General features: G+C 43.2%; 1 protein-coding gene across 3 annotated transcripts; it reads left to right on the forward strand.

Moving 5' to 3' along the window:
* Nucleotides 1–7,872: 7,872 nt before the first annotated feature.
* Rmp64 (ribonuclease MRP subunit p64) lies at nt 7,873–27,084 on the forward strand. Of its 3 annotated transcripts, none has more exons than XM_075963508.1 (9): nt 7,873–8,051; nt 17,551–17,705; nt 18,900–18,979; nt 19,275–19,406; nt 19,816–19,893; nt 21,371–21,735; nt 22,243–22,304; nt 24,866–25,125; nt 26,619–27,084. In XM_075963508.1, exons 1-9 carry the CDS (start codon nt 7,952–7,954, stop codon nt 27,082–27,084), a joined length of 1,698 nt encoding a protein of 565 aa, XP_075819623.1. In that variant the 5' UTR covers nt 7,873–7,951. The 3 variants fall into 3 exon arrangements, with proteins under 3 accessions (XP_075819623.1, XP_075819635.1, XP_075819630.1); XM_075963520.1 differs by lacking the exon at nt 7,873–8,051 and adding an exon at nt 8,398–8,520; XM_075963515.1 differs by lacking the exons at nt 7,873–8,051; nt 18,900–18,979 and having other exon boundaries at nt 17,596–17,705.
* Nucleotides 27,085–27,682: the final 598 nt, after the last annotated feature.

Raw genomic sequence — 27,682 nt, forward strand, 5'->3', positions numbered from 1 at the left:
GGGTACCAGGTGACTCTCTTCTGACCTCTGTAGGCACCAGGCATGTTCATGGCGCATTATGGTTGCAGAGTTTTCTGTCCCAACCCCCTGCTCCCAAATAACTGGCACAGAGGCTTAATATTGCTTATAAATGCTCAGCTGATAGCTCAGGCTTGTTACTAGCTAACTCTTACAACTTATCTCATATTTCTTATCTATGCTTCACCATGTGGCTCATGGCTTGTTACCTCATTTTCTATATGTCCCGCTTCCTCCATCGTTGACTGGCATCTCCCTGACATGTCCCTTCTTCCTTCCAGCGTTCTCTGTGTTTGGCTGTCCTGCCTATACTTCCTGCCTAGCTACCAGTCTGTCAGCTTTTTATTAACGAATGAGACTAATATGCATTTACAGTATACAGAAGAATTATTCTACAGCAGTGCATATATATACATGTAGGAAAAATATTCATTATACATAAAATAAATCTTGAAAAAAGTTTTATTAATTTATTGCTAATCAGCAATGTTGAAAATACAGGTAGATACACTACTACAGGCTATCGAGTGACTAAAGAACATTATATAATTAATATATTACACAGACCAAAAGGGTTTATTGAATGAATAGAATATCATACTCAGAAATTAACTTTGGAAAATTAAATCCAGTATCAGTACCTACAACTGTAACTTAAAAATGTATTTTAATAGTCTAGTATAGTGGCACATGCCTTTAATCCCAGCACTTGAGAGGCAAAGACAAGCAGATCTCAGTGAGTTCAAGGCCAGCCTGGTCTACATAGTGAATTCCAGGGCAGCCGGCACTACACAGTGAGACCTTGTCTTGAAACCCCCCAAAAATGTATTTTAATTGTGTGTGTGTGTGCGTGCACACATGACTGCATGTGCCCTAAGGGGCCCTGGACCTGAAGTTACAGGTAGTTGTGAGCCACCTGACTGAGTCCTGGGAACTGAACATGGCTTTTCTCTCAGGTCTTGGGACTGAACCATCTCTCTAGACCCCCAAAGCACAACTTTTAACTTCTCTCCTAACACATTTATTAGCCTTTTCCCAAACACAATGATCTCTCCTCCCCCAGAAAGACATTAAAAGTTATATTAAGAACATATGGATAAAAGATCTAGGAATAGTGTTCAGACTTGATAAGATTTAAGATTTTTTTAAATTTATTTATTTATTAAGGATTTCTGCCTCCTCCCCGCCACCGCCTCCCATTTCCCTCCCCCTCCCCCGATCAAGTCACCCTTCCTCATCTGCTCAAAGAGCAATCAGGGTTCCCTGACCTGTGGGAAGCCCAAGGACCGCCCACCTCTATCCAGGTCTCTTAAGGTGAGCATCCAAACTGCCTAGGCTCCCCCAAAGCGAGTTTTAAGATTTAAGATTTTTTAAAGCTGGTGACCATGCCATAATCCCAGCTCTCAGGAGGCAAAGGCATGTTGATCTCCAAGTTCAAGGCCAGCTTGGTCTTCGAGTTGAGTTTCAGGACAGTCAAAGTTACAGAAAAACCCTGTCTCAAAAAACCTTCTCTCAAAAAAATTTTACCTAAATGATGTGTACGTCTATGTGTGGTAAGAGCATGGGAGTGCAGTTCTGGAGCTGCAGGAGGCCGTGAGCCTGATGTGATGCAGAGGACTGAACTCCGGTCCTCTGCAAGCACAGTACGGTGCACTCTTAGTTGCTGAGCCATCTCAACAGGAAATAGTGATTTGATGTCTTAAGTACTGAAGCAAGTAACTGTTCTGGCTGTCCTTTGTGTCATGTTACAGCAGTCTTCGGCCTTCTTCCCCTCCTTTTGTATTGGGGCATAAAAGCATATGAAAATTAAACGTGGGCAAATTCAGTCTCTAGTATTCACTGAACTGCCCTCTTGGTACTCTCCTGTATCTCTGTATATCTTTCATAGCTCTGTTCCTTCTACCTAATGTTTCTAATCCACACGCCCTACCTGTAATGCACGAACCTGTTGTAGCTGAACCAGGACAGAAGTCACCCCCAAATGTGGCTTATGACACAGATCAGACCTAGACCCCAGACTTCTTTTCCATCTTCTTCCTCTGAGACAAAATTGTTACCTACAAGGTTCACACTAGAGAATCACACAATCAAGTTAAACATAAACAGATACAAAAATATCTTACAATGTTTAAGCAAGCTTGCACTTTTGTGTTGGGCCATATTCACAGTTACCATGAAGTGCACACGACACAGGCCCCAGGTTCATGTCTAACATGAAGTGTCTCCTATCAGGCTAGAGTAACTTGATAAAAATGGCCTCCAATGAGCAGACCACATCACCCTGGCACATGCTGCTTACTGATGTGTTTACTTCTTTCTCCAAAAATGGACAGAATTTATTTCCTCAGTCCTGGAAATTGTCCCTATGACTTGTCTGATCCAGGAGAGTTTGATGGAAGTTTCATCCAAGGATGAGCCCCAAGAGGACTTGCAGCATCAGCTTTTGCTGAGGATGAATTCAGCTTCCATGGAAAGAGTCCAGGTTATCTATCCTACTGGAGAGACTGTGTGCAGAGAAAGGTCCCAGATATAAAGAGGTGTGAAGTGTATAAAGTTAAGAGATATCAAAAGATAGTTTTGGATGGTAATGATAAGTTATGATAGAGAGTAAATTAGGTACAAGACTTTGGATTCACCAAGATAGGATAGATTATGAAGTATTTTTCTGAATTTATGAAATGCAGGTGGGTTAGACATTATTGACAAATTTCCTGTATATATTGTATATAGTTATTGTACTTATTGCATATAGTTTTTCTTATATTACACATAGCCTTCTCTTTTATTTTAGCCAAGAAAGGGGAAATGTAGTGATATTCTTTTTGTAATCTAATAAATAAAGCTTGCCTTAAGATCAGAGTGCAGAGCTAAGTCACTAGTTGGCCATTGAGACCAGGCAGTGGTGGCACACACCTTTAATCCCAGCACTCAGGCAACAGAGGCAGACGGATCTCTGTTAATTCAAAGCCACCACGAACTACACAAGATTGAATCTGTCTAAAAGAGAAAACAGAGCTTGCACAAAGGTGATCCCAACACTTGGGATCACATGCCTTTAATCCCAGCACTAAGAGGGGGAGACAGGAGTGATATGGCTGGGCAGAAAGAGGAATACAAGGTGGGAGGAGACAGAGCTCATATGCAGTCTGAGGTTTTGTAGAGATAGGACCGCCCCTTTGATATGAGCATTGATAGAGGTAAGAACTCCCTAGTGGCTGCTCTGCTTCTCTTTACTATTAGCTTTCACTCCCTAATATTTGACTCTGCGTTTTTATTAAGACCAACTAGAATTCGTGCTACGTAGAGACTGAACTTCTTGCTTCCACTGTTTTCAGTGCTTCAGCATGGGAGTTGTGTCTGAACTTTCTTAGAGGCTACACCATGAGTTGAGGTGGGTACACAGACCACAAATTATATATTCACTCCAACATTCCAATTCCTCTAAGCCTTTGGATCTTACCCTCTGTATTATCCTGAGACAGTTCTGGCAGTTGTCCTGAATACTGGTTCTAGCTGGTTCACTTTAGACAGCGGAGAACATAGAATAGCAACTCCTAGCTCCAAGGTTCTCCCCTATCAGTACATTTTGTCTAGTTCATTGTTTTAAACCCATCGTCTCTGGTCTAATGACCTTAAATCTCAAGGTTTCTTGAGTTTCTGTCACTAAAAATGAGTATAAACTCTTTCCTCTGTGCCAGACTTTGTCCCTTAGAACAACCAAAACAAACCACCTCTAGATATAGTCCTGGGGTGATGAGAAGCAGCTGGGGAGGGTCTTCGCATCAGTCCCTTCAGACACAGGCAGATATGCAGTCCCAAGATCTCAGCTTTTCCTGACTCCAAGTACAAGTTCCCCATACAAGGCTCAAAGTCTTTCTTGTAACTAATCACATTTACATACGAGTCTTATTAGCACACAAATGTCATTTAAGTTGTAACTGTGCAAGGCACAAAACTGTGTTGAGTCCAGGTCTGCTTGATATTCTAACAAACTACCGAAGCATTTGCAGTTACCTCAGAAGCTCTGGTTTTTTCCTTGAGCTGAGAGTAAGTACCCAGTTTTTTTAATTTTTCTCATTTTTTTTTCCACTTTGCCAACCAGTTTTCTCAGGTTCTCCAGTTCATTCAGAAGCATCACTGCTACTTGTTTCTGGTTCCCAGTGGGCCCCAGCAAGCTCTTCATTCCAGCCAAACTAATGTGATTAATAGGGACACAGCGTAGCACAGATTTATCGTATCCCACTGCCTTAATGAAAGATTGCTATTGTGTTAAAAACTAATGATATAATCATATCATCCACATATTGAATCACATATTGAGGGGCTGTTATCTGGGCCCACCTTTGATTCCAAATAGCTTATCTGTTAGAGCCCTTTAGTAAAAAGGATAAATGTCACAGACTTTACCTTCAAGAATTGAACATTTGTAGATAAATAGGCATTTGAGAGCTGAAATGCTAAGCTACAACAGTGCATTAGCACAATAACTTTCAGTTACCATTCTAGGAACTGGCGAAACAAGAAAGGATTTGGGCTTTAGAGGAGACCTGCAGAATGGGCATATGTCACTGAGGAGGCACTGCTGGTACTAAGAGAGATGTTTCTGGAATCTGTTAAAAAAGATTCAGGGACCAAATGACTACCTGGGCTGAAAAGCAACATTGTTAATTAAAAATAAGGGAACAACAGTACCGACTCTCCTCTTGTAGTCATCCTCCCTCTAGTGGCCCAGAGTGGTTTAGCAATGACCTGAACATCCCCCCCCCCCCCCCCCCGTTTCTCTCTCTCTCTCTCTCTCTCTCTCTCTCTCTCTCTCTCTCTCTCTCTCTCACACACACACACACACACACACAGAGAGAGGGGGGGGAGGGAAGTTTTTGGTGTATCTTAACACGAAAGCATTACTTTTCTCAAGACGATAATAATTTCTGTTTTAAAATGGGAAATACAGAAAAAAAAATCTGTCCTATTGATGAAAACTGACCACTGCTAATACCTTTTCAGAATTTTCCAGAGGATTCCATCACACCTAATTTCAGTCAAGCGGAGGTGGCGCACGCCTTTAATCCCAGTACTAGAGAGGTAGAGGCAGGCAGGTCTCTGTGAGTTCAAGGCCAGCCTGGTCTACAAGAGCTAGTTCCAGGACAGGCACCAAAGCTACAGAGAAACCCTATCTCGACAAAACAAAACAACCACAATAAATAAATGTGTAATTTCAACAGATCACAGTTTTCTAAACTACTTTTTAAAATACCTTAGGAGACTGGAGAGAGATGTCTCAATGGCTGGGAATACTTACTGCTCTTGCAAAGGGCCTGGCTTAGTTTCCAGCACCCACACAGTGACTCACAATCGTCTGTAACTCCAGGTCCAGAGGATCTGACACTGTCTCCTGACTCCCCAGGCATCAGGCAGCATGTAGTGCATATACATACAACCAGACAAAACATTCACTTGACAACAGAAAGAATTAAAAAAACTCTTAAAAACCCATCTTAATGTAACACCAAAAGTTGTTCATCTCTTAAATCTGTATATACTTTATTTACACCAGAGGATTTCAAACCATTCCGAAGTTTGGGCTTGTGAACCACCCGAGGGAGCTAGAGCAGAAGCTGACAGTTCTGTTCTAAATATTTGCTTTACACATTTGACACCAGTGTTTAAGATTTTTTTTTTTGAGGGGAGAAAATTCTACTGCTCAACTACTAGAAAAGAAGAGATTTCTTGTGAGGATATAATGTTATCACTGTATTTCCCATTTTAAACTTGGGACAGGGTCCTGCTGTGTAGACCAGTTTATAACTTAAACTCAAGGAGAGCCACCTGCCCTAGTCTCTGAGTACTAGGATCACATGTGTGGAAAATAAGCCTGGCTTATTTTCTATTTTCAGGACTTCTTTGTCCTTTGAGTGTGTGTATGTGTGTGTGTGTGAGCAAAGCCCCAGTAACACAAGCCATCATCCTTTTCCATTTAATAATACCTCAGAATTATTTTAATATGCATTTCTTGGATTACTGAGGTATGCAAGGTTTTACATATTTGGTGGCCATCTGTGTTTGTGACAGTTTTTCTCTGGGGTCGAAGAATTTTCCAAGAATGACTTGAAAACCTGCCCCATGATTTACCCATATGCGCAGTTCCTTGAAGCTCTGCTGTCAATATGCATTGCTCACAGAACACCATGCCCTTGTCTCCACTGTTCATGATGACCTCAGACCTTGTTTCATGAGAACACAGCTCCCTCATCTCTTCCTATCACTGCATCACGAACATATCCCTATCTACAGCTATCTTAACGTTTCTTTCTGGCTCAGATAGAAAGGGTTTTTTTTTTTATCTTCAAGTGGACTCTTTCATTTAAGTACCTGATTCCATCTCTCTTTGTCTCCTTTGAACAGGGGAAGAGATTACAAAATGCTATGGTGCTGACTTTATATATGGATGATGTGGACATGAACCAAAATATGAGTCAGTCACTAAAGGTCGGGGAAAAAAAAAACAAGGAAACAATTTATTTAGAACCGTCAGAAGGAAACAGCCCTTCAAGCAGTCAATTTTCGATCAAAAAGACTGAACAGGGGCTGAGATGTCTCAGAGGGTAAAGTGCTTGCTGTGCAAATATAAGAATCTGAGTTCAGATCCTCGTCATCCTAGCAAAAGCTGGGCATGGTGGGATGGAGGATGCTGGGACTGACCATCAAACACTGACTAGAAAACAAAGGTGGAGAGCTTTAGAGAAGACCCTAACCCAGAGATTCTCAACCTTCCTAAGGCTGCAAACCTTCAATACAGTTCCTCATGCTGTGGTGACCTCCTGCCATCAAATTATTTTCCTTGCTACTTCATAACTGTAATTTTGCTGCTGTTAGCCTTCACACAGGCAAGAACACACATGATTGCACTCCACATTCCCAAATGAAAATAGTTTCTATCTTCCACAAATCCAGTAGCTTTGCGTTGGTTCAATCATTTAAATTTGTGGTAATTTGTTACAGCCAAAATTGGCCATCAAGAGGACACAATGGTTGTGCATTAAAGGGGAATCTAGGTAGTTACAGAGTGAGGATAGGTGTTTAGGAAAAATTATCAGATAATAGTCCCAGGACTGACTGAGGAAGTGAGGTTGTATCTGGGAGACGGTCCAAATGGAAGAGCAATCATCTACAGGGTACACACCGAGGACAGAAATATTTCAGTAAGGCAAAAACAAGTCTAGAAGAGTAAATATTTGTATAGCAGGTACAGTTCTAGTTCGTATAGTAGGATATAGTTCCAGTGTATTCCATAACTTATGAAGGTCTTTGTTTTAATCACAAGCATATTGAGGTCAGGAGTAGCTTTTTGGGGGTCACAGAGCTAACATATAGTAACCCGAAAAGAAAGAGCGAAGTAACCTAACAGTCTCTCATGCCCACCAACTACTCCTCTCCACATTGTGAAAGGAACCTTAAGTACATAAGCAAGACGGTATGAATGGACAACCATCCTGGGGGCTAGGACCAGCAGAGCTTGGGATGTTTTGTCCGAGACAATGACGGTAGTAATCCTGACAGTCTCTGGGTTTCTTTGTTATTATCAAAGTTGGGTTGTTATCCAAGGTATGCATTCTTCCTCGACTACTCAAAATAAATCGTTCCGAACTACATAACCACATTTAATATAATCCGAAGTCTTCTTTTTTAAATTTCGGAAGCGGAGTTAAAGGCTGGGCCTCACTCGGACTTATCTGTAAAATACCTAGCTTTGAAGTTGTCCCAAACCTGATGGAACTTAGAAACTCCTTTCGCAGAGGTTTCTACCCGGCGTAACCCCGCCCCGGCCCGGCCACCTCGGCCCGCCCCCCCACTTCCTCCCTCCCTCTCCTGCCTAGGCCGCCCCACCCGGTCTTTCCGGGCTCCGTCTTCCCCGGGCTCTCCCGCTCCGCGCAACATGGCCGCTGCGGTACGACAGGAGCCGTGGAACCGCGTGAGGATCCCGCAGGCGGGGAGCAGCAGCACACTGACGGTGCCGGACCCCAGCGCCACCCTAGGTGAGTGAGACACGCGGGGAGGTTCTGCACGTCTGCCGGAGCCCGCGGGCCGCTCACGCGGGATGGGGTGGGACTTCCTGAGCGCGGGGCACGCCGGGAAGGGGCGCACCGGGCGGAAGGTCCGGGCTGCTCGTGTGGCGTCAGGGTTATTCGGGCCGGTGGCTCCTGGACTGGGAGCTTTGGTCTCCTGCGGGCCGTAGCTGGGACGTGAAAGCAAGGCTTGCCCTGACCTGGCGCGTGCTGCTCCTAATCCTCATACCCTGCCTGGGGCCCAGTGCTGTCCCCAAGCACCCTGGCGGTGGACCTCGCTCTTGTCTCTAAAATGGAGCTCGTTTTCCCCATTCCGGGCGAGGGAGTTCCTCGGTTCTTCTCGAGGAAAGCAATTTCAGTTCCGAGACAGTTTTAGCGATTTTTTTTTTTTTTTTTACAAAACAAGAACTCCCAAAGATACGGGTGGAAGCTCAGTGGGGTCTGTGTTGTGAGTTTTAATTAAGTTTGTATTAGTATGACGTGGAAGGGTACGTGTTTGTGGAATCGGGTAATGTTATTTACCCTGTCCCAAATAGTGGATGGTTCGCTTTTAGGGCATCGCAGGATTTTTTTTTTTTAATAGAAAAATCTACTGGGTGGGCGGGACGAAAAGATGGTTCCATGCTTCTCGATCCCTGGGATTCACGTGGTAGAAGGCGAGAACCAACTTCCGCAAGTAGTACGTTCTCTGATCTACCACTGGACTCAGCTGTGTGTGGTACTCCCTCCCACCCAATAAAGAAATGTAATAAAATATTAAAACAATGCAAATATAATGAGATGGTGCGGGTCTTAGTGCGAGAACAGTTTGAAAGACCCTCAGAGAGGACCTTTCCTCTCTGATGAAGACCCCAGAACCAGGACACTCCGAGACCAGGCCACAGGATGCAATTAGCAAGAGGTTTATTGAGTAAACACAGGTACCTGCGGGCAGCAAGTCTTTCGGAGGACTTGCGCACCTGCCAACTGGAGGACGGGCTTTTTATAGGGAAGAGCAAAAAGCAAGTTTACAGAAGCAAAAGCGTGGTTATCGATCGACTGGAATGAGGCGGGGGCATGAATGGTTTCCCCTCTTAGCATGGGTGTCAGCAAGAAGCAAGTTTACAGAAGCAAAAGCGTGGTTATCGGAATGCGGCGGGGGGCATGAAAGGTTTCCTCTCTCAGCATGGATGCCTGGCAACAGTCATCCTGTTCCTATCTTATAACTAACCTGCTTTGTTGACATCCTATCTTATTGACATCTTGCCTTGCAGTCTTCCTATCTCTATCTCCTGTTCTCTCAGGCACCTGGGATGTTCTTACGGGAGCAGGCTGGCTGCTGATCCGGAGATTTGTTTAAAACAAACAGGACGTTCCCCCGGGAGCATGCTAGCTGCGGGTTTTGAGGAGGGGGTCTGTAGGGTCTTTCATTTCCCCCTTTTTCTTTTGTTAATGAGTTAAATCTTTTACTCAAAGCAATTACAGAACCTCGGTATCTTGTTGTGGTAACATGTGATACTGATGGGTCAGTACTAGGGCCTGAATGACTGACAGCCTATCTTTTATAAACTGGACCAGGCGGTTTAAGATGCAAGGCCCAAACAGGAGTAGCAGAAGGAGGATAATCAAGGGACCCATCAAAGAAGACAATAGAGTTGTAAACCAGGGAGACTTATTAACCCATCCGTCGAACCATCCTTGTTGTGATTCGAACAGCTTTGTCTCTGTCTTAACCTCTCTCTAAGCTTGGTCATGGATCTTCTAACCAATCCAGTACGGTCAGCATAAAAGTAACATTTTCCCCTGAGTGTAGCACAAAGACTCCCTTTCTTTAAAAGCAACAGGTCCAGGCCCCTCCTGTTATGGAGCACCACCTCTGAAAGATTTGCTCAGACAATAGCCATATGAAAACTAGTACAACTGATGGGACAAAATAACTTATACTTTACAGAGCAGTATTGGGAGAAGATAGTAGAACATCTCTAGGGTGTACATAGCTCTTAACAAAATTATCTGAATGAGGCTTGAAAGTAACTACATGGTAGACATTGTGAACCACTGTAGACCCGAGAATAGCACCCAACACTGTGGCAATAATAGTCTATTGACTACAAAGAGCTTAACTCAGCCCTAAGAAACACATGGATGCCTTCTCATAAGAGGCAAGTTCAGTATTATGAATACAAATCTCTTTTGCTGTAGACACCGGGAGTGTTGTTCCTCAACTCCAGAGAATGTGCCGGAGAAGTCAGTTTCGGTCCAGCTGGCACCACATGGCATTTACGGGTTTCCATTGCATCCTGTAGCATCAGCTTTATCCAAATGTACAGGGTTGTGTCCATTGTGAGAACTTTAACAAACAATGAGAGAAAATGCAATACAGGATGACAAATGTTTAAAACAAAACAAAAAGCCCTAAAACCAGAGGACAGCGAATGAGGACATAAATATCTTTTTGAGACTGACTTACTCAGGCTTTACATTTGTAAGTACAGCATTAAAAAAAAAGTTTTAACATCCCATTGACATCTATTTTATCATATATTGAACCATATCTGTTTATCTTTTGAAAGCCATATCATTTCATAACCCCACAGATTAAAACAAGATTTTCCTGTAGAAAAACAAAACCTGTCAAGAGGTAAGGAAGCTTTAGGTGTGTTTGCTTTTTCTCTGAAGTTATCTGCACAAAACGGTCTGATCCGGAAAAATCTCAAACAGTAAAAAAATAATTCCTGTCAATAAGTCCCAGACACACAGTGGAGGAACAGAACAGAATTGCCTTTTGCTTCTGCTGTCTGATATTGTGCTTCAAAAGACCCTAAAGAAAAATGAGCAGAGCCCTGTGGGTTTCTGACTCTAGGAAAGAAGAGCCTAAAAGGTGATGTAAGCCCACCTTATAGCGGATGTGCCTGCCCTGTGTAAGCCTTGAGCTCAGGATTTCATCACCAGGGTCAGCCACTGTCAGCGGATACATGAGCAGCAGCTAACTAGCCAGGCAACAGAACTAGTGGCAGCGATTGCCGGGGTGTTTTGAACCCAGGACAGGACAGGAGGGAGGGAGGTCTGTCCAGTCATTTTTGCTGGTCTCCAGGGCCAATTATGTCAATTTGTTCTTTTAGAATCTTATTTATCCTATCTATCTGCCCTGAGCTTTGGGGTTGGTAAGCTTAAGTTCCAATTGATCCCCAATGTCTTGGCCACACCCTAACTTACCTGGGCAACAAAGGCAGGTCTATTATGGGACATGATTATCTTGGGCATCCCAAACCTTAGGATGATTTTTTTTTATGATCTTCTTAGCCATTACATTGGATGTCTCAATCTTGGTCAATGTATGATGGCTGTCTTCTTTGGCAAATGTGTGGCCTCCTGGAGGCTCAAAATTTCAGCAGATGTCAACAGTCCTTTTTGTCTGTATATTGCTTTGAAGCATACCTGCTGTTAGTATAGACGTTCCCTCTGCCATCTGTAGAGCTTGTATCAAAGCCACAAGTTCAGCGTTCCAGTCGGGCCGCCATCCCTGAAGGGAGGTTACTGGCCCAGATCATTTGCTTCCTGTCCACCAATGTTGCCCCCGCCTTCCGCTTACCTTCAGTCTTGTGTACCTGCTTAGCTCGGACCGCCAGCCTTGTGCCCCTGGCAAGCTTCGCCCTCATTTTCGGCTCTGCCTGGCACAGCTTAGCCTGCCATTTTGCCATTCGCCTGTCCTTTATGCAGATGCTGGCAGGATCCATAGTCCATCGACGTCAGCCCAGCACAGGAGCAGTAGTCTGGCACAGGAGGGCACCTGTGGTAGCATGGTGACTGCTGTATCACAGTCTGACATGGGTGAGGGGAGCAAGACTGTAGAGTGAGCAGTCAGAGCTCATGCAGGCTTTAGAGCAAGCACAGCACCAAGGCAGTTGCTAGGAGGTGAGGATTTCTTCAGCGGTGATGGCAGGGAGAGGTGGTCATCCTGCTGAGGAGGGCGTGGTAGAGGCAGAGGCAGACAAGCAGCCTGCGTCTCCTGCAGAACTGAAAACAGCAGCGAAAGCAAAAGTCCCTCGTTTGGTCAACATAAGGCTTTGGTCATACATTCAGAAGTGACCAGGGAGGAACGAGTCATTTATTTGTCTTTTTCCCAAATTTCTAGTTCGTAAGGTGTCCAGTTTGTATTCTTTACTCAGTTCCAGTGTTCCTCTTCATTTGTCTTTGATCTTCTGTTGCCCAGGCTCCTAATCTGTCTGAGTCCTATCTTTCTTTTGCTTCCCGCCTCTCTCTCTTTTGCTTCCCTTTCTCTGTCCCTCGTTTAACATTTTTTTTTTTTTTGGTCTCTCCAAATTTTACTAGGTATAATCTTGTGACCTATCTACTTGCTGTAACTTTTTCTTATATCTGATGTTGCCTGTCCTATGTAGGCCATGGCTACTGCTGTCTGCTGACTTTCAGAGGTTGGGTAAAATGCCTGTAAACTTTTATTAATCATTTAAGGAGCATAGATTTTAACTGGTCCCTGGAGAACCTCTCTTACCTTGGCCGAATTAGTGGGGTGCCTTGCAGCCCCCCCCGAGATTTGCCATGAGCCCAGCATTTTGACTGTCAGTTTCTCCCTTTAAGAATTAATTAGACATTATCATGTAGAAGAATGAAGATAGATCCATATTTATCTCTATGCACAAAACTGAAATCCAAACAAATTAAAGACCTTAACATAAAACCAACAATATTGAACTTTTTATAGAAGGAAAAAATGTTTAAAATTCATTTTCAAACACAGAATCAGTGGCATAGACGTTGAGAGAAACAATCAATAAATAAGATTTTTAAAACTGAGACGCTTTTTGTATAGCAAAGGATATAATCAACGGAATGTAATATCAACCTGTAGAATGGGGAGGTATCATGAGGCATATAAGGAACTTAGGAACTTAATCCTCATAAAAACAAATATTTCAGTACAATTATGTCACAGACCAAAACTGTAAATTCTCAACAAATGAACTTGAAATGACTGAAAGATATTTAAAATTTGCTTAAATATAACATCCTTAATCATCAGGGAAATGCAAATTAAACAATTCTGAGATTTTATCTTATTCCTGTAAAACTGACCAAGATTAAAAATATCATTTGACAATTTATGCTTACAGCTACTTTGAACATTAGCATGGTGGATTTTCAGAATTAGATAACATATTACCTTAAAAACTTAGCGACATCCTTTATATTATTATTGACAGAATCTGAAAACAACCCAAAATGTACCTTTTTTATATTAATAATAAATGAGAATCTTTGCCATGTTTTTTTTTAAATAGCCATAAACATTATAAAGAGTCAAAAGGGCCATTTTAACTCAACCTCATCATTCAGTAACACCCCCTTTGCCATCGTAGTGGGGTGAGAGGCTTTAGCAGATCTTTGCCTTGTGGGGCAACTCGGGGCCCCCACCTTATCACAAGCATTGTGAGCAAACAAGTGTTAAATTCAGATCTAAACATGGGCTGGCTTAGAAGCTCAGCTGGGCTGTTCATATGGCCCTGGCCCTGTGCCAGGCCTTTTACAGCAATAGTTCTTGAAGACAGTGTAGTCCTGCATCCATCTAAACAGAGCTGGGAATTTACTTCCTCTGGACACACTGCATAGTAAGAAATATAGAAACCAACAATCTGTAGTTTTTTTTTTTTTATAAGCATATTATTTTAAAGTGACTTAATTTAATTTTCCCAATTTTTAAACCAGAGGCTTTTACCTGGATGCAGCACATGATGACTGGTATAGAGCATCCCCGGAAGACAGATGTTATCAGGGCTGGTAGGCCCTTTAATGTCAGCTTACTCCATTACCTGCCACTCCTGAATCCACATTCACCATTTACCAACAGCCACAGGGATATTTACTTGCAATCTCTTGCCCTACTGCCAAAATGGAAAGGTCCAGGTTCTTTAGGGGACCTTTGCTTTTTTAATAGGGTATCCGACCCCAGAGAAATAGCCTACTGTAGGTTCCCAGGCTTACTGGGTCCTGTGGGGAGGAATTAGCACCAGCTTGGACCCAACTGGCTGGCATGTGTCTCCACAGGAGGCCTTAGTTCTGTGACCCTGGCATTAGCACCAGCTATTTCCCCTGGGCAAGGGCCACAGATCTTTGGCACAAGGTTTTACATGGCATTTGCAGATGGGGGCTGCCATTCAATCTCTAGCACCTTATTTTCCAGGGAAAACAAGCCTTCTCCACAGGGAACCCCACTGGGGATCCTCCCAGGACCTGGCTTCAGTCTCAGCTCTGTCCATAGTGAGCTCCTAGTTGTATAGCACAAGCTTCCCATACCCCACCTCAGTACTCACAGCAATCTAGCAGCTTTTCTCTGAATGGGATTCCAGAGGCCCCAGGAGGAATTCCCTCCAGGGAACTTGTGAGGTCAGGATTGGTCCACCGTCTGGAAGCCTCAACTCAGTTCCTCTTTAGCCCTCACACTGCCAGTAGCAGCTGTGAAGACCTTTGCACTGGCTGTAGGGGGAGGGAACACCTTGGACTGTCTAAGGCAGCCCTCCTCCCCCAGTCCTCCCCTGCGGTGCTGGTGGACTTCAGGTCAGCAAGAGAGGACGTCACTCTCAGCACAAGGATTTCAGGGGGTGCCCACAGCTGCCCCCTTCTCTGACTTGGGCCAGGGTTGCTGCCATGCCCTGCCCTGCGTCCTGCTGAGAAGTTTGCTCAGAGGCTGGTTGCCTGCCTAGGCCTGGCTCCAGGCTGCGCCGCAGGAGATCACAGCCCTGCTCCCTCCCCCCCTTGCAATAGCAAGCAGGGCAGTTCAGCAGCACAGCCTCAGCAAGGCACAGCCTAGAGAAGTAAAGGAGGGGCAGACTGTCAGCATTCCTTTTGGATTTTCATAGAGTTGGGGTCAAAGAGGTGGTTATTTACTGCCCCATGGTACCAGATTTAGACTCGAGTACAAACAGATATACAAAACAAAGAACATATTAAGCACAAAAATACACAGACAATACAGATGCGCCGGCTCGGATTCGGCGTAATGCCGAAAGCAGAATTTCAGACGGAGACAATGGGAGTCCAGACCTCCCTTCTCCAACCAGATCCACGTATCTTTCCGACACGGGTTGAGCCCCGAAGGCTCCAGACGCCCCTGGAACGTCTTCCAAAAGGCTGCGAGGGAAAGTCCGAACTCGTCAGTTCCTTTCTACCTCGCCAGATTCAGAGCACTCAGATCTGAGCGTACAGAGCTTAACAAAGAACACAAATGACACAGACACAGACTAACGAATGGGTGCTGGCCAGCTTACCTCCCGGTGGTGGGTCGGTAGCTCCTGGGTGAAGGTCTTCAATTCCCGGCCAACGCACCAAATGAAAGACCCTCAGAGAGGACCTTTCCTCTCTGATGAAGACCCCAGAACCAGGACACTCCGAGACCAGGCCACAGGATGCAATTAGCAAGAGGTTTATTGAGTAAACACAGGTACCTGCGGGCAGCAAGTCTTTCGGAGGACTTGCGCACCTGCCAACTGGAGGACGGGCTTTTTATAGGGAAGAGCAAAAAGCAAGTTTACAGAAGCAAAAGCGTGGTTATCGATCGACTGGAATGAGGCGGGGGCATGAATGGTTTCCCCTCTTAGCATGGGTGTCAGCAAGAAGCAAGTTTACAGAAGCAAAAGCGTGGTTATCGGAATGCGGCGGGGGGCATGAAAGGTTTCCTCTCTCAGCATGGATGCCTGGCAACAGTCATCCTGTTCCTATCTTATAACTAACCTGCTTTGTTGACATCCTATCTTATTGACATCTTGCCTTGCAGTCTTCCTATCTCTATCTCCTGTTCTCTCAGGCACCTGGGATGTTCTTACGGGAGCAGGCTGGCTGCTGATCCGGAGATTTGTTTAAAACAAACAGGACGTTCCCCCGGGAGCATGCTAGCTGCGGGTTTTGAGGAGGGGGTCTGTAGGGTCTTTCAAGTTTACCTACAGCCCGAAGGATGTTTAACTGGTTCAGACCAGGGGACATAGCTACCAAGATATGCTATAGTTTTCTTGGTTACCTCATAGCTAACTTTTTTTTTTTGAAGCTGTTAACAGTCCTATTACTGTCAGCTAAGAAATTCGTTATTTCTAGAACTGAGGTTTTAGACCACTCTAAGATGGGAATAAAAATAGTACCAGCTTCTTGGGACTGTTTGGAAAATGAAAGAGTAGATACCATGAAGCATTTGTAACACGGCCTGGGTTGACAGTCAAATGTCTTTAATATTAAATAGACACATTTGGTCATAATTATTAAGTACGACTCTCAAGTCGTAACACCTTTCTTCCCATCTGTCTTTGTTATGCATCTTAAAGTTCTAATTCCTCCCTAGCCACGTTTCTAAAAAACAATGCTATGGAAAATTCACCAACTCCTCCTTACCCAGGTAGCTAACATAAATTCTTCAGATAGTTGGGAGGAACCGACAAGATTCTTCCACGTAAGAATCTTTGTGAGCCGGGCGGTTGTGTCGCACGCCTTTAATCCCAGCACTCGGGAGGTAGAGGCAGGCGGATCTCTGGGAGTTCCAGGCCAGCCTGGACTACAAGAGCTAGTTCCAGGACAGGAACCAAAAGCTAAGGAGAAACCCTGTCTCGAAAAATAAAAAAAAAACCCAAAAACCAAAATACTTTGTGTTTCCTTTTCGGGCCACCAGGTGGCACGTTATACCTGCTTCACAGCTGCTCCTGTTAAGATTAGGACAAATGGGCACACCCATTCAGTTACACAATCCAACTTCAAGTGACCCTGGTGGTTTATTTTTTTCTGAATGTAGTTTCCCATTGCTATCCTTGGGGGATTGGTTCCAGGAATCCTATATAAAAATGTGCAAATGCTCATATCTTATAACATGGTAGGCAGTATTTTGCAGTATGACCCACATACATCTTTCCTTATCCATTAATCTATCTCTAGGTGACTTATGATATTGTGTACAGTGTGACTGCTATTGAAATATATTACAGATGGAATTTGGGGGGTACTATATTCAGTGTGGGGTTGGCTGAATGCACACAGGGCAGGCATTGGTAGAGGGCTGAGTGTGTTATATATATTCTCATCACAAAGTGGTCTCCAGATACAGTTCCTTTGGCTTTGAAGGCTGTGACTTTATTCACTCTGTCTTGCTTACCTGCAGAGCAGAGTGAGGGTTTCGAGGCAGATGCAGCATGTGCCCAGCTTTTGTGTGTTTGCGGTGTAAGTGGTCATCACATATGATGACTGTGGCCATAGCGCTCACAATCAAAGAGGGACGTAGTGACACACACACACATTCATGTGTAAAATACGTTCTCTTATTGATCACCTGACACCACTCTATTTCTTACATTCTTAGCCTTAAACCTTTATAGTCGAGGCTGATTTGTGTGCTGATTTCTTTAAGACAAACAAGGCGAGTGTTTTTTCCAGCGTATGTCTCCTATGGTGCAGTAGATGTAGAAATGCATACCGAGTCTTGTTTTAACTGTTGCTTTAGACCTTTGCGCTGCAGCTGTCCTTAAAGGATGCCATCTCGTCACAAAGTCACTGAAGAGCCAGACTTTAGATGTGGAAGTCGATGTGTTATGCTCCGTCCTCTACAGCAATCATAACAGACTGAGCCGCCACAAGCCGCATTTGGCTCTCCGACAGGTGAGGGGAATTGATTCGTAAGTGTATAAGACAATTACACGTTGGATATTTTGACCTTCTATTTTTCCAAAATAGTTTCAAAAGGTAATTTATGATCAAGAAGTGCATTTAAAACTGTTGTTCAGCTTTAATCTCAGCACTTGGGAGACAGAGACTGGTGGATCTCTATTAGTTTGAAGCCTGCCTGGTCTATGTAGTGAGTTCCAGGAGAGCCAGGGCTATGGAGAAAGACCCCGTCTAAAAGAAAGAAAACAAAACAGCAACAACAAAAACCCCCAAACACAAAACAAAACAAAAAACTCAAACAAGAAGTTTATTTCGATTCTTTCCAATTTAATTTTCACTATGTGCAGCCTTTAACAGTGTCTTGGACTGGTCCGAAAGTAAACTAATTTAAACCCAAATATCTTAAAAATGAAAACAGTTGTGGTTTAGTGTTGTGGTTTGCTTCTTGTGGGGTCATAATATGAGCAGTCTGTCGGTGTGTGTGAGTGGGTTTATGGCAAATTGTGGTGTAAAGTGGTTTCCTGAAAGTTTTGGAAATTAAGAAATTATTGTGACCTTCAGCTTCTTGACTCCATGGCAGAGATGCTGAAGCCGGGCTCTGTATGTGCCGTTCACAGACCCTCTTTACTAATTCCACAGGTACCTTTCAAAGCTCAGCGTGCTGCCCACTGCAGGCCAGAGCCGTCTTTCCAGGATTTATTTATTTTCTCAGAAAGCTCTCAAAATTGGATGTGTCATATACAGTGTTATCTCCTAACATACCTTGCGTATAGTTAGGTCTTCAGTATGGAGTTGTTATATGACTGAGTCAATTTTCTACATTTCTGGTGTTTACAGACTGTTGAAACTGAGTAGAGAATTTGCTATCTTGTTTTCCTAGGTTCTCTGTTGTAAATACACTCCCTCAGCAAGTTGTAATATTGGACTTCTGTTCATTTTGGTCCCTTAATAGCATCGGGTATTTGGCACATAGTAATTTCTTAAATTGAGAAATTTGTTGGGTTGGTTAAAGTTCATATTCATAAGCAGAAGCAATTGCTTTGGGATTTGGGTTTCCTCATCCTTAAATGAGAAGGTCTTCTGTGGTGTGTTTCCATAATGTGAGCGTTTGCTCTCCTCGCGCCCTTGGTCCTGTCTGTGACACTGATGTATTACACACATGCTAATGTGAGCTGATTCCTCCTTCAGGTAGAGCAGTGCTTAAAGCGTTTGAAAACCATGCACTTGGAGGGCTCAATTGAAGACCTGTCTCAGTTGTTGTCTGCCAAGTAGGTGGCCCATTGCTCTGTCAGGATGCCTTTGCTACTCCCTGCTTGGTGTTGAGATATAGTCAACTATGCCAAGATGTATATGTTGTGTTTTAATAAGGGGCACCTGTTGATTGACGGGAGGGACTGGTGGGACCCTGAAATGTGGCTCACAGTGGGTTACAGTGAAAGATGAGTGGGTTGCTTGTGGGCATAGCCACTTCAGGCTGAGCCTGAAGCAAGTCTTCACTTGAATACTGCTGGAGAGATGTTGTGTTTAAAAATGAAACTCATGTCCTTTTCTGTTTATGTCAAGTGAAACTCAGTCTGGAGCCACCAAAAACTGTGTCGTCCCCAGCCAGCCGGTGGTGGAGGTGGTGCTGATGAAGGTTTTGGGAGGCTGCAAGTTGTTATTGCGCTTGTTGGACTGCTGCTGCAAGGCATTCCGGTATCCATGGTTACGGGAACACCTTTGCAGTGGGGCTGTTTGGGTCTGTTTAGCTTCCCTTCGAAAGCTGTGCTATAAGGTGGGGTAACCTGTGAGAGTTCTTAAAGCTTTGCCTTTTGGCTCCTCTTCCAGCAATTGCTGGTGTGGCCGGTGCCAGAGGCTCCATATCTCTACCTAGCATGCATTCTAAGAGCATGGCTGTTAGAAATTCTTACCCGCAGACACTCATTGTAGTCCTAGGAGCTCGAGCAGAATAGACACTGCTGTGTTTTTAGTGTACTATGTATGCCTTTATTTCCATGCTAGGGCATCGATACCTTTAAGGTCTTCTTTACTGCCAGTGTATTTTTTCATAATTTAACTCACAAATCTTCCTTTTTTTTTTTTTCCAACTTAAACTGATTCTCAGGTTGACTGTGAAGCACTTAGGACTGCAGGAATTCATTATTCTGAACCTTGTGATGATCGGGCTGGTGAGCAGGTTATGGTACGTTCACATTTCTAGGTTTGTGTTCTTCTCTGCCTGGCCTTTTTCTTATTAGTGTCCACACAGTTATGTTTCGCTGTTGTCTCTGGGATCTGAAGGAAGACAGACGGGCTTCCCTGTCTTCCCGTGCAGATTGTAAGCTGAGGGCTGGTGGCTATGCACGACCAGCCTGACACTGAGTAGCTCAGAAAGTAAACTCCTAGGACCTAGGACCTATAATAATAGTATAATAATGAAGACGATGATGATGGTAATGATAATATTGGTGGCAGAAGTGACTTTGTAATAGGCTTTTGAAGAAGCTGCTGTGCCTGGGGTGGTCATATCTTGATTCTTTTTGACAACTGTTTTCTAATTTTAATAGCAATTAGAAATAGAATTTGGCCTTCCTAGTATGCTCTGGACTTTCCTGCTGCCAGCACACACTGCTTCTGACGTGTATTTGGTTGATAGAAATAACACTAGTAATACCCACTAAAAAAAGCATTTTCCTTTCTCTAAGAGCTTTTTTAAAAAAAGATTTGTTTATTTGTGTTATATATATAAGTGCTCTTCTAAATGTATGCCTTTATACCAGAAGAGGGCATCAGATCCTACTACAGATGTTTGTGAGCCACCATGTGATTGCTGGGAATTGAACTCAGGAGCCAGTGCTCGTGACTAACTGCTGAGTAATCTTTCCAGCCCCCACCAGACATTTGCTTATGTGCATATGTGCAGCATAAAAAGGTTTGATGGATAGAGAGTTGTATCATTAGCTATTACTTGAACATAGCAAAACTATCAAAACAACAATGAAAACAAACTTCCAGAAGATTCTTTCTATCTTCGAACATAAACCTTGCTTTGATGTCTTAATCCAGATATCTCATTTCTTTTTTCAATCATCTTTTTATTCTGCTTACTTTTAATCAGAAGTAATAGTATTTGAATTACTAATGTAACTTTGTTAATTAAAAAATTAAGAGAGGTTCTTACTGTGTAGCCCAGGGTAGCTCTGAATTCATGATTCTCTTACCTTAGCTTCCCAAGTGTTGTAGGTGTGTACCACCAAGCTGGGCTTGCTAATCATATTATTTTAAAATGTTTAACTTGCATTGTTTTCTGAAGTGAAAGGGATTTACATTTTACTGATTAAAATAATGGTTTATGCTTAGAAATCCCAAACCACAAAAGTGTGAGGAACTTGAAATGCCCCTGAAATCTCATCTCGATCAAATACCCATAGGATTTTTATGTGCACACTTTAACACGTCTCTAGGAAGTTCTTTTCATGTAGCATTTAATACTTGGATTTTTGTGTTTGGGGTGGATTAAAATGGCAATTTTCAAATACACATTATAGGCATTTTGTTTGGTTTTGTTTAATCTGTAGTGGCAGAGCTTGATAACTCTTTATTTTCAGTTTTGAATCCTGTGTTTTCTGCATATCTGCAGACAATATTACTAGCTAATTCATGAGCTTCTGTCTTTCTAGGGTTCTTCATAAGGAGCTTCTAAGGAGGCTGATTTCCTTATATGAGCCGCTGCTTGGATTGCTTCAGGAGGTCTCCAGGATTCAGCCCATGCCTTACTTCAAAGATTTTTCCTTTCCCTCCGATATTACTGACTTTCTAGGGTCACCTTACATTGAACTCTTTAAGGAAAAAACGCCTGCAGCTTTTGCCACTAAAGGAGTAACTAAGTTGCTAAATAAACTATTTTTAGTGAAAGAACAGCTACCAAAGAGCAATGAAGACACTCTAGATAGAATTTCCAAATCATCTGAACCAATGAAGAGCAGTCTGCAGAGTGGTGTGGACCTGGGACAGCCAGTGAGAATGAGTAAAAAGACCAAAAACGGTGAGTTGCTTGGATAAGCACATATTCTTTTACATTTCTTCTTAAAAATTTTTTTTTTTTTGGTTTTTCGAGACAGGGTTTCTCTGTGGTTTTGGAGCCTGTCCTGGAACTAGCTCTGTAGACCAGGCTGGTCTCGAACTCACAGAGATCCGCCTACCTCTGCCTCCCGAGTGCTGGGATTAAAGGCATGCGCCACCATCGCCCGGCTAAAATTTTATTTTTTATTCTTTAAGACATACTTTTAAAGTAAGCCTTTGAAAGCATGATACAGTCACATATTATGTAGAAAGAAATTCAGGATCTCACTTCCTAAGTCACTGGTTATATTTAGGGAGGTGAGAATGTTACCCATTTCAAAGCTTTGCTTCTAGGTCCTTCTTGGGCCTTTGTTTTATTCTCTTCGTTTTTTTGCAGTAACTTGGCAGGAAATGTCATGAAGTTAAGAATTTGTTGGCAATGTGAAAGTCATGTGACTGAATTTTTCTTTTCCTTTTTTTAATTCCATAGAAAAACCATCAGGATTTGACGTGCGGGCTTTCTGCACGAGGCTGCGAAACAAGGCTGCTCAGGTCTGTCTGGTTTACCCTAACACAGCTTTTCATTTCTGCCAAGTTTACAGGAATCTACTCACTAAAGAGGGAGCTGGGCTTTTCTCTAGAAAGCTTGGTTGTGCTCTTAGTTCTCAGTGTGAGCTTCTGAATGAACAGGACAGGATTTTTGATGGATTTGGTTACTCCAGCTAGTAGTTGTGTTCAGAAGGGCTTTAGTAGGCATTTCTCTAGAATTTTAGAGTAACCATATGGTCCATCTGAAGTACAGATGGTGAGCAGTTTAAGTTGCTGGAACCTTGATCCCACTCCATATTAGCTATGTGATCTCTAAGTTCGCTGACCTCGCTATACCTCCCCTCTCCTTTCCATGCTCCTCCTAACTTTGGGCTAGCTTCAGTACTCGTATAATGTTACGTGGACTCTCGAGTGTGGGGAGCATCATCTTGTCTTCCTCCTCATCTGTCATAAGGTACCAGCCATCTTTGGGGGTTCGAACTTTAACTTGATAGCTTTTATTAGAGTTGGAAAATCGTCTGATAAGTGCGTCAGTGTCACCCTTCTCTCAGCAGCTGCTTGGCTTTTACCCTGGGTCTGGTTTCCTTCTTGAGTTAGTTCCTCCATTTTATTTAAGAACTCTTAATCATTTCTAAGAACCTATGTTTATTTTTTTTAAAGATTTATTTATTTATTTATTTATATGACTGCTCTGTCTGCATGTACAACTTTATTACAAAAGAGTGCATCAGATCCCACTATAGATGGTTGTGAGCCATGTTGAACTCAGGAGCTCTCAAAGAGCAGCCAGTGCCCCTAACTGATGAGCCATCTCTCCAGCCTCGAACCCATAGTTCTTTTTTGCACTTTTTAACACAGGTGGCAGCTTGCATTTTTATCTTACCCAATTCATGAGCTCAGAAGGAGAAAGTATGATATATCTTTGAGCGCTTGACACTATCTTAAATCTTTATGTGTATCAGCTCCCATTATCCTCAGAAGAGCTGAATGAGGTAGGCGCTTCCATTACTGCTTTCATATTTCAGAGGAGGACACTGAGGCATAGAAAGTTTCAAAAGTTATTCAGGCCACATAGTGAAGTGACAGGGATCAGGTTTGAACGCAGGCCACGTGATTGCATAGTGCAGCAGTCTCAGGGAGAATGTCTGAATTTTGGTCTTAAGAACTGTGGTGTCTGTGAGCCTTCCCACTTCTGCAGCCTGAGAGCCAGCTTACAGGTGATCTGGTTGGTTAGCATTCCCCTTATTCAAGAAGAATCGCAGAATATTGTAATTGGCATCCATAGCTCAGCCTGTTTTTAGAGCAAATTGTTGATCACAAAACAATACTCAAGGGTCTTTATAGTTATTTAGGCTCCTGTTGAGTGTGGGGATTTATTATTTATTTGACAGGGTCTGACTCTGCAGACTGGCCTGGCCTCATAGAGACCTGCCTGCTTCTGCTTCTTGAGTGCTGGGATTAAAGGTGTGCAGCACCACAAATTTGAAAAGAAAGTTAGCTTTGGTTGGAAGATAAGTAGACTTGGTGGTGGTATATAATTTTCCTAAAGTAGAAAAAGCTGGTAAATCCAAACTTGACTTGCTGTAGAAGAGACTGAAGGAATAAAGATGCTGTGTTCAAAATGGTGCAGGTTTAGGAGGGCTGCACTCTTACTTAAATCATTTATCCTGTGCACTCACTGACAGACAGGTCTACCATGCTGGGCCCCCCGGCCGTGTTTTCAGTAATGTTTATGACCTGTCTTGAAGATTGGTCCTGGGGGAATAGAAACAAGTGAAAACAAGTGTAGTCCAAGTCAGTCCTGCTGGCATGGGTCTGTTTTCCCTCACACCTGGGAGGCCGAGGAAGGAGGATGGCAAGTACGAAGCCTCTGTGAACTAGAGTGAGTTCAAATCAGCCTGGGTAACTTGTTGAAGCCATAACAGAGTGAAAAAATTAAAAGGACTGGAGATACAGGCTACTTGCCAGGTATGCACAAGGTCTTGTGTTTAGTCTTCAGTATAAGAAATAAAGCCAAAACATAAAACCTCCCAAACCAATAAACGAACAAGGTAGTTCAGTGATGTCCCTGTGAAAGACTTGTAATTCCCCTCATCATTAACTTTGACTACTGTTTAATCAGTTTCACTATGCATGTTACATGTATATGAGAGTATCTTGGGTTTTCTTTTTACTTTCGGTTTTTTTGAGACAGGGTTTCTCTTATGTAGTCCTGGCTGTCCTGGAACTCGCTGTGTATACCAGGCTGGCCTCAAACTCACTTAGCCTGCCTCTTCCTCTGCCTCTGCACTACCACCACCCAGCTTTATTTGGGGTTTTCTCTGTACATTTAATTAAAAGTCAGATAGGACCTGCCTTGGTAGAAAGGTAGAAAGTAGTGTTGTTAGGAGAATGGGTAAAAAGAACAGGTCAATGCATTTAGAGTTTCTTTCCTTGCCAAATTAAAAAAAACAGAAGAAAAAAAAGTAATCATTGGGATTTTTTTAAAAAAATAAATCAGCTTCCCCAAACTTTTGTTCTTTATTTTCAAGTCAGTTTATCTTTCTTACCTTTTTATGTTTCAGGAAACCAGCCCTGAGTTTAAGTGCTCTCAATCCAAATTTAAGACAAGCAAACTGTCCTCTCAGCAACTGAGAAGAGCTCCCTGGGCTAACAGTATTGTGCAAAGAATTCGCGTGACCAAGACTTTCGCCCAGCTTTCTGAAGAAATCCAAACAGCAGTCGTATGGTGCCGGAGCAGAAAGCTCAAGGCTCAGGCTGCCTATCTGGGCAGCAAGCTTCTGAAGAGCAACAGGCTGAGACACGTGGAAGCTCAAGGCTATAGGTGATTATGCTAGAAAATTCTTTTCTCTTTTTGGTAAGAAAGTGTACATTTAAAACGGGATGTCTAGCAGCCCTCGGAACGCTAAAATAAGACCTACTCAAAGCACAGTTGCCTGTGTTGCTCTTGGCATCTGGGCAGTTGTGTCAGGAGGGAGAAAGAAAGTGTTCACTGGACTCATCATTCCCACTGCTTCATGTCAGAAAGCATTAAGATTACCTGTGGCCTTCAGAGCCAAAGGCAACAGTCTTAGGAGCTCATGTCCAGTGGGAGGTAGCCCTTCAGTAGACAGCGTCAGCACAGCTGGGTGAGGACATCAGGGAACTGAGTGCTTCTGCCAATGAGGCCCACAGGCCGCAGGGATTAGGGTCAGATTTGATGTTTATAGCAGCTGGGTGCTTACATATTGATGCATTAAATTTATCATGGTTCTTACACTTGAAGAACAGTTTAGAATAGTAAGGAAAACAGTTAATAACAATGAACAGTTAGCAAGAGGGGTAACAAACTCGGTTTTATTGGTAAAACTGTTAGTCTCTACTTTTCAAAATATAGAAATCATATTGTCCAATTGCTGTTTCATTAAATACATCATTTTTTCTGTAGTACAATTTGTAAAACATTTAATGTCCACAGCACTCTGGAGGTAGGCATTATCCCATTTTATTCATAAAGAGATGGTACTGCTCAAGGAATTGGAACTGGAGATCTAGAACTCAATTCAGTTTCTCTGATTCTTGTTTTCGTTTCAACTGAGAGATGCACCCACTTTTTACACAGGAAAAGTCACGGCTTAGAGTCATGTCTGGGAAATGAGTCACGAATTGCTTATTACACAGAGTTTCCTCAAATGATGAGCATGAAGGGATTTGGGTAGGCACATGGGCTCTGCTAACCTTTACTAACAGTGAGGTGGTTTACCAAGGCCAGAATCAGCCATCGGGTAGGGAAGCAAACGCCTGGACTCATCAGCTGAGTTCTGCTGCAGACGTGAGGGGGTCCAGTGCAGCTCACACTTAGGGTGTCTCACAGCTGTCACGCGGTCTTCCCCAGGAGCCCCCCAACCTTTCCTCTCTTCATTTCCTGCTACAACATGAACTTAGCTAGAAATGGATTATGACATACTGCAGAGATTTCTATTTGTGATATTTTACAATTTCCACATGTTTACCTTGGGAACAGATTTATCAGCATAAGGGAAAGGCCATGGCTCTCAAGCATGGAGGTGTCTCACCATCTGTGACCTTGCTGGGTAGTTATGGGAGTTACTTTGAGGGCAAAATGGAGGCATATTTGCCTGCATCCTGAGAGGGAATCAGGCTCTGAAAAACATGCTCTTAGGTTGGAACTCCAATTTCCTTATTTTGTGTGTTTGAGGTTTTATGTGCATACAGGCATAGGACTTATAGCAAATTGTGTACTTTTGTGTTGGAAATTGGTGCTTGAGAGCTTTTTAGCATCATAATAAGTTGAGATTTTTCTCTTCTGTCCTTTAGTTTGCCAAAGAAGCTACAGTGCATGAAAACATCTCTTTGTAAGTGCCTTCTTCGAGGCTCCATTACCAGCACTTCAAAGTGTCCTCCTAGACAAAGAAGATCAAAGCATAAAGTTTTATCGAGACAAAGGAAACCGCAGAGAAAGTTGCAGTCAAGTCTTTTAAAGGAAACTCAGAAGGTCCCTGAAGGGACTCTAAAGAGCACTAGGGACACCAGTGCTAAGAGGAGCCGTTCAGGTGGGACAGTTCAGAGGACAGATGTCTGTCCTAACAAAAAGGAGGTCTTGAGAAGACTTTCAAAGCCCGTTCTAAAAACAAAGGAGATGGGGATCCATGGGAATGTCACAGCAGGCAGTGGAAATGAAACCGGTCTGTGGACAGAGAGACAAACACACACATACAGTATGCGAGAAACTGCTAAAGAGGCAGATGACATTGATGATATTTTTGCTTTGATGGGAGTTTAGATGTGCACATATGAAACTTCTGAGCAGCTGACAAGCTGGTTTGGTGTTCTGCTGTTTTAAGTGGAACACTGCTTGGGCCAGGAGCTTCTTCTGTGCAGCATTCCACAGGAGCGCATGCCAGTCCAATAAAGTTACAGCAGCTCTGTGTCAGCTAATCAGTGTTTACTTGGCGTTGACTCTGCAGGGTGTGAAATATGATGAAAAGTCCATAATAGTCTGTCCCTGAATAATACACCTTCTTGACTGAAGCAAGTAGGTGTCTGAAAATTAGATGCTTATGATTTACTAGAGAGGTAAGGTTCACAAAATCTTTTGTATCTGAGGGTAAACAGGGAACAAGGTTGGAGAGTAGTAAGGAAGCACCATAAAGGTTCACTTGGCCTCACTGGCCCCATTCCTTTTAAAAAGTCTTTACAGTTTGTGTGTGTGTGTGTACATGGGTGTGGATATCAGAGGATCACTGGTGGGGGTTGATCTGCAGGTCCCAGGGTTGAATTCAGTGTCAGGCTTAGCAGCACGTGTGTCTACCCACTGGACCATCTCAACTGCCCAGGTTCTTCTCTTGAATAACAATGTGTATATGCAGTATATGCTGTTA

This window comes from Microtus pennsylvanicus, chromosome 1, assembly GCF_037038515.1.
Source record: "Microtus pennsylvanicus isolate mMicPen1 chromosome 1, mMicPen1.hap1, whole genome shotgun sequence".
NCBI lineage: Eukaryota > Metazoa > Chordata > Mammalia > Rodentia > Cricetidae > Microtus > Microtus pennsylvanicus.